Source organism: Schistocerca nitens, chromosome 1, assembly GCF_023898315.1.
Source record: "Schistocerca nitens isolate TAMUIC-IGC-003100 chromosome 1, iqSchNite1.1, whole genome shotgun sequence".
NCBI lineage: Eukaryota > Metazoa > Arthropoda > Insecta > Orthoptera > Acrididae > Schistocerca > Schistocerca nitens.
This window is the reverse complement of record NC_064614.1, coordinates 207,824,487-207,845,691: the sequence shown is the minus strand read 5'-3', so window position 1 is coordinate 207,845,691 and position 21,205 is coordinate 207,824,487. Positions and strand designations below refer to the sequence as shown.

The 21,205-nt window shown below is 43.2% G+C and overlaps 1 protein-coding gene across 1 annotated transcript; it reads right to left on the bottom strand.

Annotated features, from left to right (window-relative positions):
* Nucleotides 1–668: 668 nt before the first annotated feature.
* On the bottom strand, nucleotides 669–20,852 carry LOC126237241 (translation initiation factor IF-2-like). Its single transcript, XM_049947188.1, has 2 exons — nucleotides 20,510–20,852; nucleotides 669–772 (listed from the first exon to the last, which is right to left on the bottom strand). The coding sequence occupies exons 1-2, from the start codon at nucleotides 20,850–20,852 to the stop codon at nucleotides 669–671; spliced, it is 447 nt and encodes a 148-aa protein (XP_049803145.1).
* Nucleotides 20,853–21,205: the final 353 nt, after the last annotated feature.

Sequence of the window (21,205 nt, the reverse complement as noted above, 5' to 3'; positions counted from 1 at the left end):
AGGCGTATCAAGGCCGTTATTACAGCCAGAGATGGTTGTTCTGGGTACTGATTTCTCAGGATCTGTGCACCCAAATTGCGTGAAAATGTAATCACATGTCAGTTCTAGTATAATATATTTGTCCAATGAATACCCGTTTATCATCTGCATTTCTTCTTGGTGTAGCAATTTTAATGGCCAGTAGTGTTCATTAATATGATTCGTCGCCATGTTATGTGCAATTACACTAATGCTGTGAGCGGCTAAGCCCTTTACCGGATTGAAAAAATCCTCCCAGGTAATTACAACACAAGAGAAAAATGTTTCGGTGTCTCGTGCAACCTCCTAGAATGTCAGCTTGAATGCGATTCACCCTGTAGAATGAAACATAACAGGTGCACTACTGCAATTCCATCTTTGAAGCTAGAAGGGAAAAAAAGAAGGGGAAATTAGTGTGGTATTATTGTAGTATCTTGGCATGATGAAGGATGACAAGCTGATGAATCAAGACAGAAATGAAGGATAGCGCCGAAAGAGTCGCACGACCGATGACAAGTGAAGCAGCGTGTAGATTGGAAGGTGACGAGCTGCGCTGCCGGTGGCTGAGGCAGACAGGGAGAGAGGAGGAGAGGGTGGGGTGAGCGACCGGACGGTGAGCCAGTGCTGAGCCGGCGGCCACCTTGCACTGATTAGCGCATCCGCCGGCGCCGGCGCTGATAGCGCGGCAGCGTCTGCGCCTGCCGCAGCCGACACAGGCTGGGCCTCCCAGACACGCTCAGCCGGCAGCCACGCCCTGCGCGACTCACAAGGGGAAGGCCTCAGACACGGCCAACCGATTCGGCTCTAATTTTTCAGGTCGCTTGTATACAACCTAAAACGAAGGGCTCTAAGATATTATGGGTCACCACCCCCGCAATTTTGAGAAAATCGCCCCTAAAGGTTATAACGAGCAATCGACTCAAAATTGAAGGAATCGATAGATAATTATAAATAGAGCAATTTTCATCATCATGTATGGGGCCCGCAAACGCAAACTTTTCCAGAAATCGAGGAAAGAAACCTTTACAACTGCCGCTTCTGTATCCACATGGTAAACGTTTTTCGCCGACAGCACCGATAGTCGCCGGCACGGTAGCTCAGCGTGTTCGGTCAGAGGCTTAGCTGCCCTCTGTAATTAAAAACTGAGTCAACGGCTCAACACTAAACTTGAACGGGTGTCATGGGACATCCGCACCGAACAAATGAATCGAACAAAACGAGAACAATAAAAAAAAATTAACGCAACGGCCAAGGTAACTGTCTGGGATTCCGAGAACCCGGGTTTGAATCTCGAAGAAACCTAGCGGATGTTCTTCTTTTCGTTTGTATTCTTCCATATCTCAATTGATAGGGATAGGAGGGTTAATAAGGTAAGTAAATCAATAAGGAATGTTAATATTAAGGTAGGCGAATAAATTTCTCAAACGCCGAGAAACAGAACTGCCTGATTCCGGTATTGCGTTGATAATGCATCTGTCTTGCAACACTTTTATAAACCAAAACACAGCGTCGCTAACTTCCCGCTTGCCATCGTCTGTGACAGGGTCCCAACTACATATTACAGCGCTAGTCAATGGGTGTACGTCCTCCATTATTCAGATTATGCAGCTGAAAGATATGACACAACAAACAATAACTGCTTACTACGGCATAAACAGACGAGCTAATTACTAAAAAATACACCCAGCACTCGTCATATGTTACTTACGGAAGAACACTGTATTCATTCACAAAACGTATTTTATTCGGCGCATTAACGATGGAAAAATCACTACATGTATCCGCGAGGTTCGCGGCAGCCTAATGACGGAAAACAATTCTTTCCGATTGACTTCCATTAGGCTCGTGCTGGACACCTTCACTCTTCCAGGTGCACAACTATGATATGACGAAGAGGAAACCGGGACAACATACCTCTCCCCGGCTGCATTCTGTCCCGTGCCGCCGGCCGGAGTGGCCGTGCGGTTCTGGGCGCTACAGTCTGGAACCGAGCGACCGCTACGGTCGCAGGTTCGAATCCTGCCTCGGGCATGGATGTGTGTGATGTCGTTAGGTTAGTTAGGTTTGATTAGTTTTAAGTTCTAGGCGACTGATGACCTCAGAAGTTAAGTCGCATAGTGCTCAGAGCCATTTGAACCATTTTTTTGTCCCGTGCCTCGCTGTAAACAAGCGTCGCACGGTTGGCTATCTGTGATCCCTCGTGAGGAAGTCGCAGCACTTTTACTTGGAGTTGTTTTATGTGACAAGGCTTAAAAGTTTAATACTTTACTAACTCACGACATTTGGGAAATTAGTTTGCCGACCTTATTATTATCATTCCTTATTGATTTACGTACCTTATTAAGCCTCCTATCCCTATCAACTGAGATACGGAAAAATAAAAACGAAAAGAATAACATCAGCTAGGTTTCTTCGAGATTCCACCCCGGGTTTTCCGATTCCAAGCCAGTTACCTCGGCCGCTGCGCTATCGGCACTGTCGGCGAAAAACGTTCACCATGTGGGAACAGAAGCGGCAGTTGTAAAGGTTTCTTACCTCGATTTCTGGAAAAGTATGCGTTTTTGGACTCCATACCTGATGATGAGAAATGATCTATTTACAATTATCTATCGATCCCGCCAATTTTGAGTCGATTGCTCGTCATAACCGTTAGCGGTGATTTTCTCAAAAACACGGGGATGTTGACCCAAAATATCTAAGAGTCCTTCGTTTTAGGTTGTATACAAGCGACTTGCCAAATTTGAGCCGAAACGGTCGTCCGTGTCTGAGGCCTTCCTCTTGTCAGTCTCAGGCAGCAAACTGGTTACTCTGATGCGGAACAGTAGAGGAGGGTGGCACAGACACCGCACTGTGGACTGTAGCGCTTTTGGTTTGTCTGACTAGGGAGTTTGATTGGTATGTTCATCTCGTCTTCACGTAAAACCTGATGCCTCAGGTTAGGTGTCAGATTTACCCAGAAGGAGCAAGTCGTGCAATGCGCTTGTGCATACATGCATGGTGTAGACGTAGACGTAAGCAGGAGCCTCGGTTGTGGGTAAAGAAAGAAGGTTGATATTGCATACAAAAATTGGCTTACTTGCGAGACAACTGTCGTAATACAGAGGGGTCCAAAAAATGTATCCACTGTTTAAAAGTCCATAACTTGCAAACTAATAGACGAAGTTGTCTCATTTTTGGTGAAAGTGTAGCTTAAAGTCCAACTTAAAGATATCACTGTTGGTGTTCGAAATGGTCACCATTAACATACACACACAAACGATGCCACCGAACTGCAGTTCAAACTACTGACTGCAACGAGTTCAGTTGGATATTTGCACATGAATGTACGATGGATTCTTGAAGTGCATCCAATGTGCGTGGCTTTTGTCGATAAACAACGTGTTCCACACAGGTAAAAGTCCAGAGGAGTTAGGTCTGGGGAACGTGGTGGATACTCCACAGCACCTCTACGGCCTATCCATCTTCCTGGTAGATTTTCATCGAGATACGCCCTAACACGATTTTGATAGTGGGCTGGGGCACCATCTTGTTGAAAGTAAACTGTTCCATCTCCATACAAGTCTCCGATGGCAGGTAAAATGGATGTCTGAAACTTCTGAAAGTACACCTCACCGATAACTGTGCCGTCAAAGAAGAATGGCCCAATCAAGCCCCGGTAAGACATCCCACACCACACATTTACCCCTGGCATTTTCACGGCTTTGTCTACATGGACGTTCGGATTTTCGCGGCCCAGTAATGAAATTGTGGCAATTTACTGTACCATTAAATTTGAACTGTGCCTCATCAGACCACACAATCATCTCTGTAAACTCTTCATCGTTGCGCACCATGTTAGTAAACCACTCGCAGTACTCCATTCCATGATCTGGGTCGTCCTCGTTCACTGCGTGTAGCAATCGTGGGATGTAGCAATTCCACTTTGCTGTCTTCAAAATTCGCCGAACACTTGAGCGACTCACTCAAGTTTCACGGGCACACTGTCTCACAGACTTCTGTAGTTGGTTCAAATGGCTCTAAGCACTATGGGACTTAACATCTCCGGTCATCAGTCCCCTAGAACTTAGAACTACTTAAACCTAACTAACCTAAGGACATCACACACATCCATGCCCGAGGCAGGATTCGAACCTGCGACCGTAGCAGTCGCGCGGTTCCGGACTGAGCGCCTAGAACCGCTAGACCACCGCGGCCGGCACTTCTGTAGTGAGCGAGTGAATTGTTGTAACACACGACCGGAGTTAGCTGGACTTGATACTGTTACAGGTCGTCTAGGGCGTTGTTGTTTAGATCTTTAACACAGTCTTCGGCTTCAAATTTGTCTCGAATGCGAAGAATGGTTAAACGTGTCAGTGGCTCTGTTTGATACTCACTTCGCCATTGCCGTTGAACCTCATTAACGTTTTAGTAAAAATACCACTTCAAAACTAACTTCCTTTCATCGAATGTAAGCCTTGCGGCAGCCATGTTTACTCGAGTAACTACGTGAAACTAAGAACAAAACACTATCTGACAACTATCATCTGACAAAACAAAACAGCGCAATAGAGCGCCTGTGTGGCGATTGCCGGAACTACAAACTATTACACTACCAAAGATGAGACAACGCCGTCAATTAGTTTGCCAGTTACGGACTTTTAAACAGTGGATACATTTTTTTGGAACCCTCTGTATAGTGTAGGCCCCCGAGACGCGCATAAGTGCCGCAACACGATGTTGCATGGTCTCGACTAATGTGTGAAGCACTGTTAGAGGGAACTAACACCATGGATCCTGCGGGGCTGTCCATAAATCCGTAAGGATACGAGGGGTGGAGATCTCTCTTGAACAGCACGTTGAAGGCACCCCAGATATGCTCAGTCATGTTCGTGTCTTGCGAGTTTGGTGGCCAGCAGAAGTGTTTAAACTGAAAAGAGTGTTCCTGGAACTACTCTATAGCAATTCTAGACGTGTGAGTGTCGCATTGTCCTACTGGAAGTGTCCAAGTCCGTCGGAATGCACAGTGGACATGAATGGATGCAGGTGATCAGACAGGATGCTTACGTACGTGTAACGTGTCAGAGTCGTATCCAGACGTATTAGGGAACCCACATCACTCCGACTGCACACGCCCCACACCATTACAAAGACTCCACCAGGCTGAACAGTCTCCTACTGACATGCATGGTATGTAGATTAATGAGGTTGTTTCCGTATCCGTACATCTCCGTCCTCTCGACACAATTTGAAAGGAGACTCGTCCGACCAGGCAACATGTTTCCAGTCAGCAACAGTCCAATGTCGGTGTCGCCGGGCTGAGGCGACGAGTAAATCTTTCTGTTGTGCAGTCATCAAAGGTACACGAGTGGACCTTCTGCTCCGAAAGCCCATATCGATGTTTTGTTGAATGTTCCCACGCTGACTCTCGTTGATGGCCCAACATTGAAATGTCAGCAGTTTGCGGAAGGGTTGCGCTTCTGCCTCGTTAAACGATTCTCTTCAGTCGTCGTTAGTCCCTTTCTTGCAGCATCTTTTTCTGGCCGCAGCGCTGTCGGAATTTGATGTTATAATACCAGATTCCTGTCAGCCCCTATATCTGAATGGTCTGCCGTCCTAAGGGGCTTGGGGTTCTATTCCTGGCTGGGTCGGGAATTTTCTCCGCTCAGGGACTGGATGTTGTGTTGTGTTCATCACCATTTCACCCCCATCCGGCGCGCAGGTCGTCCAATGTGGCGTCGAATGTACGAGGGCAGTTCAATAAGTAATGCAACACATTTTTTTTCTGAAACAGGGGTTGTTTTATTCAGCATTGAAATACACCACGTTATTCCCCAATCTTTTAGCTACACAACACTATTTTTCAACGTAATATCCATTCAATGCTACGGCCTTACGCCACCTTGAAATGAGGGCCTGTATGCCTGCACGGTACCATTCCACTGGTCGATGTCGGAGCCAACGTCGTACTGCATCAATAACTTCATCATCCGCGTAGTGCGTCCCACGGATTGCGTCCTTCATTGGGCCAAACATATGGAAATCCGACGGTGCGAGATCGGGGCTGTAGGGTGCATGAGGAAGAACAGTCCACTGAAGTTTTGTGACCTCCTCTCGGGTGCGAAGACTTGTGTGAGGTCTTGCGTTGTCATGAAGAAGGAGAAGTTCGTTCTGATTTTTGTGCCTGCGAACAGGCTGAAGTCGTTTCTTCAATTTCTGAAGAGTAGCACAATACACTTCAGAGTTGATCGTTTGACCATGGGGAAGGACATCGAACAGAATAACCCCTTCAGCGTCCCAGAAGACTGTAACCATGACTTTACCGGCTGAGGGTATGGCTTTAAACTTTTTCTTGGTAGGGGAGTGGGTGTGGCGCCACTCCATTGATTGCCGTTTTGTTTCAGGTTCGAAGTGATGAACCCATGTTTCATCGCCTGTAACAATCTTTGACAAGAAATTGTCACCCTCAGCCACATGACGAGCAAGCAATTCCGCACAGATGGTTCTCCTTTGCTCTTTATGGTGTTCGGTTAGACAACGAGGGACCCAGCGGGAACAAACCTTTGAATATCCCAACTGGTGAACAATTGTGACAGCACTACCAACAGAGATGTCAAGTTGAGCACTGAGTTGTTTGATGGTGATCCGTCGATCATCTCGAACGAGTGTGTTCGCACGCTCCGCCATTGCAGGAGTCACAGCTGTGCACGGCCGGCCCGCACGCGGGAGATCAGACAGTCTTGCTTGACCTTGCGGCGATGATGACACACGCTTTGCCCAACGACTCACCGTGCTTTTGTCCACTGCCAGATCACCGTAGACATTCTGCAAGCGCCTATGAGTATCTGAGATGCCCTGGTTTTCCGCCAAAAGAAACTCGATCACTGCCCGTTGTTTGCAACGCACATCCGTTACAGACGCCATTTTAACAGCTCCGTACAGCGCTGCCAACTGTCGGAAGTCAATGAAACTATACGAGACGAAGCGGGAATGTTTGAAAATATTCCACAAGAAATTTCCGGTTTTTTCAACCAAAATTGGCCGAGAAAAAAAAATGTGTTGCATTACTTATTGAACTGCCCTCGTAATAAGACCTGCACCAAGGCGGTCGGACCTGCCCAGTAAGGGGCCTCCAGACCAATAACGCCAAACGCTCATTTCCATTTCGCCGGATTCCTAATATTCACGGTACACTTGTGAAATAGTCGTACGGGAAAATCCCCACTTCATCGCTTGCTGGGAAAACTGTGTCCTATCGCTCGTGTCCCGACTGTAACAACATGTTCAAACTCACTTAAATGTTGATGACTTGCCATTGTAGAAGCAGTAACCAATCTAACAACTGCTCCATTCACTTGTTGTCGTACTACAGTTATTGTCTTATATAGGTATTGCCGACTACAGCGCCGTATTCTGTCTGTTTCCATATCTCTGTATTTCAATTCCCGTGCCTATACCAGTTTCCGTTCGCAGCGCCGTATTCTGCCTGTTTACATATCTCTGTATTTGAATACGCACCTCTATACCAGCTTCTTTGGTGCTTCTGTATACAAACGTTCCACATTTTCTTCTACAACACTGAACCAATTATCAGTTTCAACCAGATTCGGTAAAAAGGCTTCTGACTGTTTTCATGTGACCCCCCCCCCCTCAAATTGTTCTCCTCTGACAAGCTTTTCATCTCGGACTAGCACTTGCCAACCACGTCTCCAATTATTTGCTGGATGTATTCCTATCTCTGCCTTCCTCTACAGTTTTTAACCTCTGAAGCTCTCTCTAGTACTATGTCAGGTATTCTCTGATGCTTTAACAGATGTCCTATCATCCGGACCTTTCTTGTTTTCAGTGATTTCCATACATTCTTTTCCTCGACAATTCTGCAACTAACCTCTTCATTTCTTATCTTCTCAGTCCACCTAATTTTCAACATTTTTCGGTTACAACACATCTCATATACTTCGATTCTCTTCTGTTCCGGTTTTCCCGTAGTCCACGTTTCGCTACCATGCAATGCTGTGCTCAGATTTCTTCCTCAGATTAAGGCCAATGTTTGATACTAGGAGACGTCTCTGGCCAGGGATGCCCTATTTGCCAGTGCTAGTCTGCTTTTGATGTCCTCCTTGCTTCGTCGGTTAATGATTATTTTGCTGCCTAGGTAGGAGAGTTCCTTAACTTTTTCACCAAACCTGATTTCAGATTTCGAGTAGTTCTCATTTCTGCTAGTTCTCACTCCTTTCGTCTTTCTTCGATTTACTCTCAACTCATATTCTGTACTCATTAGACATTCAACACATTTTGTAATTCTTCTTTACTTTTAATGTAGATAACAATCTCATCAGCGTATCTAAAAGCTGGTATCTTTTCTCCTTCAACTTGAATTCCACTTTTGAACCTTTCTTAAAATGCGCAGATTGAACACACTTTTCAGTCCGTGCACTTCGTTCTTGATGTTCCAGTCTTAATGTTCCCTCTTGGTCTTTGTACATATTGTATATTACCCCTCTTCCATTATAAATTACCCCCATTTTCTCAGAATTTCGAACATCTTGCACCAATTTACACTGCAGAACGCTTTTTCCAGATCGACAAATCCTGTATGTGTCTTGATTTTTCTTCAGTACTGCTTTCATTACCAACTCGACGTCAGATCTGCCACTCTGTTGCCGTTACCTTTCCTAAATCGATCGTCATCTAACAGGCCTGCAATTTTCTTTTTCATTCTGCTGTATATTATTTTTGTTAACAACTTGGATGCTTGAGCTGTTAAGATAATTCTCGCACTTGTCGGATGTTACAATATTGTAATTGTGTGGATAACGTTTTTCCGAAAGTCTGGTGGTACATCTCCAGTCTCATACATTATACACATCAACGTGAATAGTTCTTGCCACTTCCCTGCATTTTTGGATCTTAAGTCGTCGAAAGCTCTTATCAGTTCTAATACTGGGCCCCCTATCTTTTCCCTGTCGACCCCTGTTTCTTCTTCTGTCACGTCATCAGACAAGTACCCTCCCTTATAGAGAAAATGGATTTCCCGTTGCACTCTTAATATTACCGCCCTTGCTTTTAATTTCGCCGAAGGTTGTTTTGACTTTCCTGTATGCTGAGGCTGTCCTTCCGACAAATATTTTTTCAAGTAGCCGTTTCGCCTTAGTGCCCCTGCACTTACATTTACTTGATTCCTAAGTGAAATGTATTTCTGTATTCCTAAATTTCCCTGAAAAGTTTTGTACTTCCTTCTTTCACCGATCAGCTGAAGTACTTCCTCTGTTACCCACGTTTTCTTCGTAGTCATCTTTCTTGTATTTATGTGTTTCTTTCTAACCTGTGTGACTGACATTTTCAGAGATATCCATTACTTGTTAACTGACTTGCCTACTGAGCTCTTCATTATCACAGTATCTTTAATTTCAGAAAACATTAAACGTGTTAATTCCTTAGTACTTCCTTTGAGCACTGATTATTTCTGACTAATCTCTTTAACTTCAGCCTCTCTTCATCATTACTAAATTGTGTTCTGAGTCTATTCTGCTTCTGGGAACGCCTCACGACCCAGTATCTGATTTCGACATCTCTGCCTGATTGTGGTGTAATTTAAGTAGAATCTTCCCGTATCTCCCAGTCTTCCCAAATATACCTCTTCCTCTTGTAATCACTTACGATCTGGAAAGGAGCTCTTCCGGGGGTAAGGACCACCTTTCTGCCATAGGGATGTTGGTAACTGTGAAATAGAGGTGATATAGAAGCATAATTTAGTTCTGTAGCAATTTCAACCAAACTTTTTAATATGTGCGACTTATTATTTGTAAATACAAAATACAATGTGGGTAATGTACCCCTACCACCCGTAATGATGTGAATGGGGGCGAGAAGCCATAACACATAGAAAGGATAACGAACGGTATTAGTATCATCGGAACCATGGTTTTGTGTCGCTAGCGTAATTAGTAACAGCCCCGAATACGTTACATGCCGACGGTGGTGACGGGGGCTGGGAGTAGGGGGGGAGGGAGGCGATGACGACAGCATAACAGTCGTGCGACTTCATTCCTGTCAGGTAGGTCACAGTTCACTGTAATCGACGGGAAGTCTTCGAGTAAAATTTGATATCTGGCATTCCACAAGGAAGAGTTTCAGGCCGTCTGCTGTTCCTAAGCTACATGAACGATTTAGGATACTATATGAGCAACTTTATTAGATATTTTTTGTAGTTGATCCTGTCGTTTATCGTCTAGTAAAGAATTCCATAAAATTAAAACCAATCACACAGTATTTTAGACAAAATACCTGTAACAGCGAAAAGTGGTAATTGACTATAAATAATGAAAAGTCTGAGATCATACACCTGAGTACCAAACGGAATCAGATCTAAAGGCTGTCAATTCAACTAAATACCTAGGTGTTACAGTTACAAATAACTTGAACTGGAATAATCACGTAGATAACATTCTGAGGAAGGCAAATCAAGGACTTCGTCGTACTGGCCAAACAATTAGAAGATACAAAAGGTCTACTAAGAGCGTCCTCTTGTGGAATATTGCTGTGCAGTATGGGATTCGAAGCATGTAGGATTGACGGAGGACATAGGAAAAGTTCAAAGAATTACTGCTCGTTATCGTGAAATAGAGGAGACAGTATCACAGATATGATACGCGAATCGTGGTGGAAGTCTTTAAAATAAAAGCGTTTTTCGTTGCGACTACAACTTTTAACGAAATTTCAATCACCAGCTTTGTCCTCCGAATAGTTGACGCCAACCTATATAGGGAGAAATGGTCATCGTAACGTAATGAGGTAGGAGAAGTATGAGCTCACACGGAGAGATTAATATGTTCGCCCCCCCCCCCCCCCCCCCCCCTGCGCGCTGTTAGAGAGTGAAACGCTAGAGAAATAGTCCCTAAAGTGGACCAGTGAACTCTTCCCAAGCACATGTAACATTCCTGTGACAGTGAGGCAAACTTAGCACCCTTATTGTTGAAGGTAGGAATGAAAGGGGGTGACATAAAAGCGTAACTCAAAATCGTCTTGAGCGGTTTCGACCAAATTTGATTCATACATGACTCTGTGGAAGTAGGAGCCCCTGCTACCCCTAGGAGAGGAGACTAGAAAATACGACTTAAAAATATTTGAAAGCGACCTGTTGGTATTTCTGTCCTGTACTTGGATGATTTACAATACTTTAAAAATATGAAAAGCAACCTGTATCTTATTTCTGTTCTTTAGCGAGTCACCTAGTTCGCAAGAATGAGTGTTGCAGCGAACCAACAATTCTGCCGGCGTGCTTCAGGGCTAAAAATTATGCAACCACAGATACGTTTTATGTCCTCTCTGGAGTCTCATGATGTTAAACAAGCAGTACCTTTTTCTCGGAACAACAGCAGATACTGTTGTCATATTACATTACTGGCCATTAAAATTGCTACACCACGAAGATGACGTGCTACAGACGCGAAATTTAACCGACAGGAAGAACACGCTCTGATATGCAAATGATTAGCTTATCAGAGCATTCGCACAAAATTGGCGCCGGTGGTGACACCTACAACGTGCTGTCATGAGGAAAGTTTCCAACCGATTTCTCTTACACAAATAGCAGTTGACCGGCGTTGCTCGGCGAAACGTTGTTGTGATGCCTCGTGTAAGGAGGAGAAATGCGTACCATCACGTTTCCGACTTTGATAAAGGTCGGATTGTAGCCTATCGCGATTGCGGTTTATCGTATCGCGACAATGGTGCTCGCGTTCGTCGAGATCCAATGACTGCTATCAAAATATGGAATCGGTGCGTTTAGGAAGGTAATACGGAACGCTGTGCTGGATCCCAACGGCCTTGTATCACTAGCAATCGAGATGACAGGCATCTTATCCGCATGGCTGTAACGGAATCGTGCAGCCACGTCTCGATCCCTAAGTCAACAGATGGGGACGTTTGCAAGACAACAACCATCTGCACGAACAGTTAGACGACGTTTGCACCAGCATGGACTATCAGCTCGGAGACCATGGCTGCGGTTATACCCCTGACACTGCATCACAGACAGGAGCCACTGCAATAGTGTACTCAACGACGAATCTGGGTGCCCAAATGGCAAAACGACATTTTTTCGGATGAATCCAGGTTCTGTTTACACCATCATGATGGTCGCATCCGTGTTTGGCGACATCTCAGTGAACGCACATTAGAAACGTGTATTCGTCATCGCCATACTGGCGAATCACCCGGCGTGATGGTATGGGGTGCCATTGGTTACACGTCTCGGCCACCTCTTGTTCGCATTAACGGCACTTTGAACAGTGGACGTTACATTTCAGATGTTTTACGACCCGTGGCTCTACCCTTCATTCGATAGCTGCGAAACCCTACATTTCAGCAAGATAATGCACGACCGCATGTTGTAGATCCTGTGCGGGACTTTCTGGATAAAGAAAATGTTCGACTGATGCCGTGGCCAGCACATTCTCCAGATCTCTCACCAATTGAAAAGGTCTGGTCAATGATGGCCGAGCAACTGGCTCGTCACAATAGGCCAGTCACTAGTCTTGATGAACTGTGGTATCGTGTCGAAGCTGCATGGGCAGCTGTAGCTGTACACGCCATCGAAGCTCTGTTTGACTCTATGCCCAGGCGTATCAAGGCCGTTATTACGGCCAGAGGTGGTTGTTCTTGGTAATGAATTCTCAGGATCTATGCACCCAGATTGCGTGAAAATGTAATCACATGTCAGTTCTAGTATAATATATTTGTCCAATAAATACCCGTTTATCATCTGCATTCCTTCTTGGTGTAGCAATTTTAATGGCCAGTAGTGTACAAATAAACGGAACAGATTATCAGAGACGCCATTGAACTTTACGCTCTGCGGGAACGTCTCACCACAATCCAAGCGGGTGAAACTGATGATCAACATGAAAGTTGCGTGCAAGGCGCGAAGGAACGACCCACCATATCACAGGCTGGAGAATCTGTGAAATTTTTGAATTGTATTTGTAGTATATGCGACATTTGTGTGCATGTGCAAAGCAGCGTGTAAAAAGCTATATATAAGAAAGTCACCAAATATATCCATAAGGAATAAATAAACATTACGCAGTTTTCGCTAATGTAATGCGGACAATGTGGAGAATTTTCTTAATTGTTGTTGTTGTTGTTGTTGTTGTTGTCCTCAGTCCAGTGACTGGTTTGATACAACCCTCAGTGCCACTATATCCTGCGCAAGCTTCTTCATCTCCAAGTAACTACTGCAACCTACATCCTTCTAAATTTCTAAATCTGCTTAGTGGATTCATCTCTTGGTCTCTCTCTCCGGTTTTCGCTCTACGCTGCCATCCAGTACTAAACAGATTATCCCTTGATGCCTCAGAATATGTCCTACAAAACGATCCCTTCTTCTAGTCAAGTTGTGCCACAAATTCCTTTTCTCCCCAATTCTGTTTAGTACCACATCATTAGTTATGTGATCTACCCATTTAATCTTCAGCATTCTTCTGCAGCACCACATTTCAAAAGCTTCTATACTTTTCTTCTCTAAACCAGTTATAGTCCATGTTTGACTTCCATACATGGCTACACTCCATAAAAATACTCCATACAAATACTTTCAAAAATAACTTTCTGACACTTAAATCTATACACGATGCTAACAAATTTCTCTTCTTCAGAAATGCTCTCCTTTCCATAGCCAGTCTAGATTTTATATCCTCTCTACTTCGACCATAATGTTATTTTGCTGCCCAAACAGCAGAACTCATCTACTACTTTAAGTGTCTCATTTCCTAATCTAATTCCCTCAGCATCACTTGATTTAATTCTACTACATTCCATTATCATGGTTTTTTTGTTGATTTTCATCTTATATCCTCCTTTCAAAACACTGTCCATTTCGTTCAACTGCTCTTCCAGGTCCTTTGCTGTCCCTGACAGAGTTGCAATGTCATAGGCAAATTTCAAAGTTTTCATTCCTTTTCCATAGATTTTAATTCCAATTTTTTTTGTTTCCTTTACTGCTTGCTCAATATACAGTTTGAATAACTTCGAGGATAGGATACAACCCTGTCTCATTCCCTTTCCAACCACTGCTTCCCTTTCATAACATTTGACTCTTATAACTGCCATCTGGTTTCTGTACAAGTTGTAGATAGCCTTTCGCTCCCTGAATGTGGCCTCTGCCACCTTCAGAAATTGAAAGAGAGCATTCCAGTCAACATTGACAAAAGCCTTTTCCAAGCGTACAAACATTAGAAACATATACTTGCCTTTCCTTAATCTATCTTCTAAGATAAAGTTGCAGGGTCTGTATTGCCTCACATGTTTCAACATTTCTATGGTATCCATACTGATCCTCCCTGAAGTCGGCTTCTACTAGTTTTTCCATTCGTCTGTAAACAATTCGTGTTAGTATTTTGCAGCCATGACTTGTTAAACTCATAGTTGGGTAATTTTCAATCTCTCAACACCTGCTTTCTTTGGGTTGGAATTAATATATTCTTCTTGAAGCCTGAGGGTATTTCGCCTGTCTCATACATCTTGCTCACCAGGCGGTAGAGTTTTGTCAGGACTGGCTCTCCCAAGGCTATAAGTAGTTGTAATGGAATGTTGTCTACTCCTGGGGCCCTTTTTCGACTTAGGTCTTTCAGTGCTCTGTCAAACTTTTCACGCAGTATCATATTTCCCATTTCATTTTCATCTACGTCCTCTTCCATTCCCATAATATCGCCCTCAAGTACATCGCCCGTGTATGGACCCTCTATATGCTCCTTCCACCTTTCTTCTTTCCCTTCTTTGCTTAGAACTGGGTTTATATATATATATATATATATATATATATATATATATATATATATATATATATATATATGCCCGTTTCAGCGTTCTGATAAACCACACTCCGGTCCGTAGAATGCCAGTTTTCTTTCTCCTAATAACGACGTCCTCCTCAGTAGTCCCCACCCAGAGATCGGAGTGGGGGACTATTTTACCTCCGAAATACTATTTTACCCAAGAGGTCGCCATTATCATTTAACCATAAAGTAAAGCTGAATGCTCTCGGCAAACATTTCGGCTGTAGTTTTCCCTTGCTTTCAGCCGTTCGCAGTGCTAGCAGAGCAAGGCCATTTTGGTTAATGATACAAGGCCAGATCAATCATCCAGACTGTTGCCCCTGCAACTACTGAAAAGGCTGCTGCCCCTCGTGAGGAACCACACGTTTGTCTGGCCTCTCAACAGATACCCCTCCGTTGTGGTTGCACCAACGGTACGGCTATCTGTATCACAGAGGCACGCCAGCCTCCCCACCAACGAGAAGGTCCATGGTTCATGGGAGGAGGGGGTTATCAGTATAGGTAATGACTGACCGCGGAAATTTAGACGTATGTTACAAAAATCGTTACAGTTGAATCCTGAGTGAATTTTGGAATCCACCTGTTTCATTAAGGGTTTGTAAAGTTTCTTATATATTCTTACCAAGCCCTTCCGCAGTGATTTTACTTTAGCGCGTGACGAAATTTCTTTTGACGTCTTCTTAAGGTCGTGATGTTGTACCTCTTTTTTCTTGACTGTGGCGCCTAGATTTTAAAATAAACTTTTCTTCTTAGCATTTATTAATGAGAAGGACCGAAGCTAATTTTCCTTCATTTGCAACTGTATTCTTGTTATAAGTACAACTGTGATACATTGCAGTTGACGTATTTATCACCACCGTCATGCAATAACTTTTGTTTATTATTCAGAAATAACTCACGATCTAACAACTCCAGTAGTTTACATGGAACAAAAGCTCAAATAATGCAGTATAGAGTTGATAAGATTCATGTACAACAGTTCACAATGTAATGTAATGTATTGTCTAACAATAATTTTTGTTTGACATGGAACGTTTAAGCTCAAGGCACTTTGTGAAAGTAAAAGTTAAAATATTGTTATTGGGATTTCTTTCTCATCTGACGAATCTTTTAGCGTTCGTTAGGACGAATTCCACAATTTTGAATATGAGCATACAGCATTCGTCGCACACTTAGAGGATACATTGTAGTATCTTCTGACTGAATTAACTGATCTTAAATATTTTACACTGCCAAGGGACCGTAGACCGCACTATTTAACAAAAATTTTATCTTTGTACGTCTAATAGTTCCTGAGAAAAACCATTCTTAACAGCCGGACAGTCCTACGAACAAGAAGGCGATCCTATAAGGGTTGCGTTTTTACCGACTGAAGCATGGAACCCTTAAAAATTAAAAAAAGATAAAAGAAGATATCTCTGTCAACAGAGCGCGTGCTCGTAAAGGAAAAAGTCCCAGGTTCCAGCTCTGGTCTGGTACACAGTTTCAGTCTTCACATTGTTTAACCCTTTGACTCGTTGATTACAAATTTTATTTCGAAAACATTAATGTATGGTTATTTTAATTAATATCTTAATCAGAAGTATCAATATGAAAAGAATGTTTTCCGCAGTTTGTAACGCCGGAAATGCATATCCTCCTATTTCCATCTATTGTACTATAAAAGTTTTCCTTATTTTGTTACCTAAAGATATGATATTTCTGTGTCTTTATATATTGTAATTGTTTTGCTATATATATGACGATGTATAATTGGTTTGTTTTGTAAATATTATTTGTATTTTTACGCTGGGTCATGCCTAGGGAAAACTCTGCTATCGAACGATTACATCGATAGGTCGTGTGGAGAACCAAAGTGTTTAGGATCTTTAGTAGTGTTAACTCTGCCGCGTGGAGCGCGGGCAGAGCAGAGGGGTTCTGGCGGGAGTAGGGGGGTGGAGAAGGTGTGTTGTGTGACGCTCCCGCGAGTTGCCGCGCTTTCGGGGTTTGGCAGCATGTAATTGCGCTCGACTTGCTATGATAGTTTCTGACATGGTGTCGCGGACGGGAAGCATTAGCTGGCGCACATCAAGAGCCCGTTTCGCCTGGTGACCGTGTCGAGAAGAAAACGCGCCAACATCCAGCTTCTGCAACAGCGACGGCCGACAATGAGTGACTGTCGCCACCTCCTCGATCGACGACTTCAAACCTTCAATCAACCAACAAGGAACACTGGAAGCACGTAAAGTTTTAGAACTGTATGGCAGACCTCTCAGCTTTTCTAACTGTTCCATTTTCGTAACTAAAATTGCAGCAACTTAGCATGAACGTTTGTTGCTCATTGTCCCAATTGCATTACCAAGCAAGGTCCCTTCCTTTTCCGGAATGAACCCTAGTGTCCTTGAAATTCAAACGCCAGCATTAAAGTAATATCATTCCATTTCACTGTCTCAATTTCAAAGTTCAGTTAAAGTATTCATAGCTGGCTACAATATTTAGATTACACAAGCACAAATTAAGAGTGCGAGTTTTGTTACCATATTTTAGCTTACCTGTGACTGCAGCTCAGCTTGGTACGTACTAAATTTTACTACTGTTAATTGTTCAGAATCATTTAATTGAAGTTCAAAGTTAAATCTCTTATTTCTAAATTGCGTAGATTCAAGCAGCTTTTGAAGTGATTGTTGAGGTAGCCAAAGACTAACCATATTTTATTCAGTTTCGTAGTGCTTCAGAAACAAAGTTCACTATTACATTCAGTCACTAAATTAACTTTCAATTTTCCGGTTTTATTAATTCTTTTGCTAAATTAAGTCAGAGTGTAGTGAAATTTATTACTTCTGACAAACATTCAGTTTCACACAACACATGTCAACCTTCAGTTGCCACACTTTTAGTGCTAATTATATGTGCATTAATCTTTCATTTTCAGTTATTATAGTAGTTGTCCATAGGACTGGCGACCGTAATTTTCCAAATCTCAAATATCTAATTAACGCCAATTAATTGTTAACGTAACCACTGCACATTTACTTTCTTTATTAATTTCACCTTTTTCTCAAAATTAATTTCCCCCAATTTCATTTGCATTTTTCCTTTCATTTAGATGTAACCCTTTCCACCCTCCTTACCGACAAATTAACTTTGGTGACGATTGCTTTTCCCAAATTTCCATTAGGTGCACGCGGTTTAATTTTTCACTGTCATTCAGGTCGATGAGTGAGGGGGAGGTTACAAGTTTCATTTTAACAGGTGGTAGGGGAGGTTGGAGGGTAGTGCATACAGGATTATTCGTAAGTAGCTCGCGGGTTTCAGAAGACGACTGCGCACAAATTTTTTTTTTAAAAAAAAAGGCATTCTAAAAACAGATACACATTAGTGGACAGAGCATCTGCACAAGTTTGTAACTCACACTACGGATGCCCAATATTGGCTTCAATTGTGATGTGAAAAGCGCTAATATGCGAGTGCAAGTCGTTGACACAATGAATCCGGGAAGGCACGAAGGTCTTTTCGAATCAGGTAATTGGGTTGCCTTTCTGCAGGTGCGAACTAATTCTGTGTGAGTACGGAGACGAGGGTTAACAGTGAAACCTGAAAACAGCACAACCTACAGATGCAATCTGTAACCACAAGAACTTTGCTAACAGGTAGCTGGCTTCCCTTTACCAGTTGGATATTGATACATAACAATACCAAGCAGCAGTTCTCTCACAACCCATCGTGAGAGGCATACGTCCCGATGGTAGTCAGTTACGTGTTCCATTGATCAATAGCACGGAAAACCGTTATGATGTGGAATGTGTCAAATTCACAAGAAACAAGGTTTTTTTTTACATTTTAGTGTTATACCTAAATATTTCTATTATTTATCCCATTCCCTTAAATGGCACAAAATGGATATATTGTATCTCCAGATTACTCATATTCAAGAATTCATCTATGGTATAGAAAGAGCTGTCAAGGAGGTATGATTTCACTTTATTTTTGAAACTATTACTGCTGTCTGTCAGACATTTTATTTCATCTGGTAATGTATCAAAAAGTTTTGTAGCAGCATATTTTACCCCTTCCTGTGCCAAAGGTAGGTTAAGTAAAGGATAGTGTAGGTCTTTCTTTTTTCTGGTTTTGTAATCATGAATGTCGATGTTGATTTTAAACTGGTCCGTGCTGTTGGGAAAAAATTTGATTACTGAGTAAATGTATTGTGAAGCAGTTGTAAGAATTCCTAACCTTTTAAACAGATGCCTAAAAGATGTGCAACTATGAAGCCCACACATTATTCTAACTACTTTCTTTTGAGCAGTGAATACCTTTTTACCTTTTTCCTAGGTGTTGAGTTGCCCCAGAATATTATTCCGTATGACATCAGAGAGTGGAAGTATGCAAAGTATGTTAGCTTACTAATTTCTACAGCCTCAAAATTGGCAATTATTCTGATTGCAAAAGTTGCTGAACCTAGTCGCTTTAGAAGATCCAAAATATGAATTTTCCAATTAAGATTCTCATCTATATGTACACCCAAAACCTTAGTATGCTCTGTCCTGGCTACTGACTTCTTTTGATGTGTTATGTTTATTGAAGGAATTATACTTTTTGCATAAGAAAATTGGATGTAGAAGGGTTAAACCGTTACCATTACATCAATAATTTCTCAGAGTGAATGAACCAATATATTATCATTACATAGTAATGAGAATAATAATACCAATACTAACAACGATATGTAAAGGTCAACGTCATTAAGTTCGAAACAAATCAGAAAACGTGCCGTGGAGAAGTGTTATTCCTTGTGGTGTTCATATTACTGGCCGCATCTCTAGATTAAGGGGGTAGGACGTCAAACGGGCCGACTTGGAGCAGGAGAGGCATCACAAGACATTTTAATTTCCAGTGTCTATACTTTTAAAAATAAATTCATAAAACTTTGTCAGCATCACCAGGAAGGATTCATGATTCACACTCATTGCAGTGGGAGTTCGAAAACACAACAAAATAAATTTTTTTACGTGTGAAATTTCATCATTTTTTCACTTATTAATGGCTGCATTTGTTGCTATAGGTACACTTTTCTTCATAAGTTTGAGAGATTCTTCGATAAATTTTGCACAGCATACATACCATACTTAAAGGTGTATGAAACACCAGAATTTATTTAATTTGTGAAAAAACGATTGATCTGTTGTATTTTAAACTTCATGTTTAGAAAAAACACAAATTTTGTAGTTAATTACCTCAATTTTTATCACAGTTTTTAATAGATTTGGAAAATTCTAGAGGTTCATACACCTTTAAGTATGGTTTGTATGCTGTGCAAAATTCATCGAACCATCTCTCTTACTTATGAAGAAAAGTGTACCTATAGCAACAAATGCTGCCATTAGTAAGTGAAAAAAATGATGAAATTTCACATGCAAAAAAAAAAAAAAAATTACTTCGTTATGTTTCCAGACTTCCACTGCTATGAGTGTGAATTCTGAATCCTTCTTGGTCATACTGACGAAGTTTTATGAATTTATTTCTAAAAGTATAGACAGTGGGAATTAAAATGCCCTGTGGTGCCTCTCCTGCTCCAAGTCGGCCTGTTTGACGTCCTACCCCCCTTAAGTAATGGTTATAAAAATAATAACGAGAATTACGGGGAAGGAAAGGGAGGATGATGTAAACAAAGCGCTCATCATCGATTAGAGTTCGCCGACCTGGCTCGACGCCCACACGCCGGCCGGGCCGTGCTCCACCTGCCGGCACCCCCGGGCGTGGAGGCGGCCTCTTCGCTCGGGCGGACTCCCCTCGCCTCCCTGGGGGTCCGCGCCCGCCCCCGCCCCCGGGCCGGAGGCTGCCTTGACCCTGAGACACGGCTTTCACCCGCGTCCGGGGCAGTGGGCCCTCGGGAGCAAGGGCGCTGGAAGGGCGGCGCCGCCCCCCGGCCGCCGCCCACTGCGCGACACCTGTGGCTGCGCCAGAATGGACCGTTCCGCGTGCAGCGCCGCCTACGCTGCCGCCGTCTCCCTGGTTACTGCCGGGCCTCGTAACCTTTGACATATCAGCAATCGCTCAGCGCGCTCCGGCGCCCGGGTTCCGCTGTCGCTGTCGGCCAACCGCCCCTCCAGAAATACTGCCTGCCGTGCTCAATGAACAGGGGCGGCGCTCCGGCCGCGTCGCCGAAAATAAGGGCGTGCGCTCAGTGAACGCTCGTAGTGAGCACATATTTTTGGGGCGCCTCGGGCAGCAACCCACGTTGTGGTATTCCTGCCTTTGCACAGCTTGTTGCACCCGAGTCCGAAACCACCCAGCCGACGTGCTACATCACGCAAAATGGCGAAAATAAACTCCGCGGGCGGACCAGGTTTATAACCTCCACTCATAATTGTGACCCAATACTCAGTTTCAGGAAA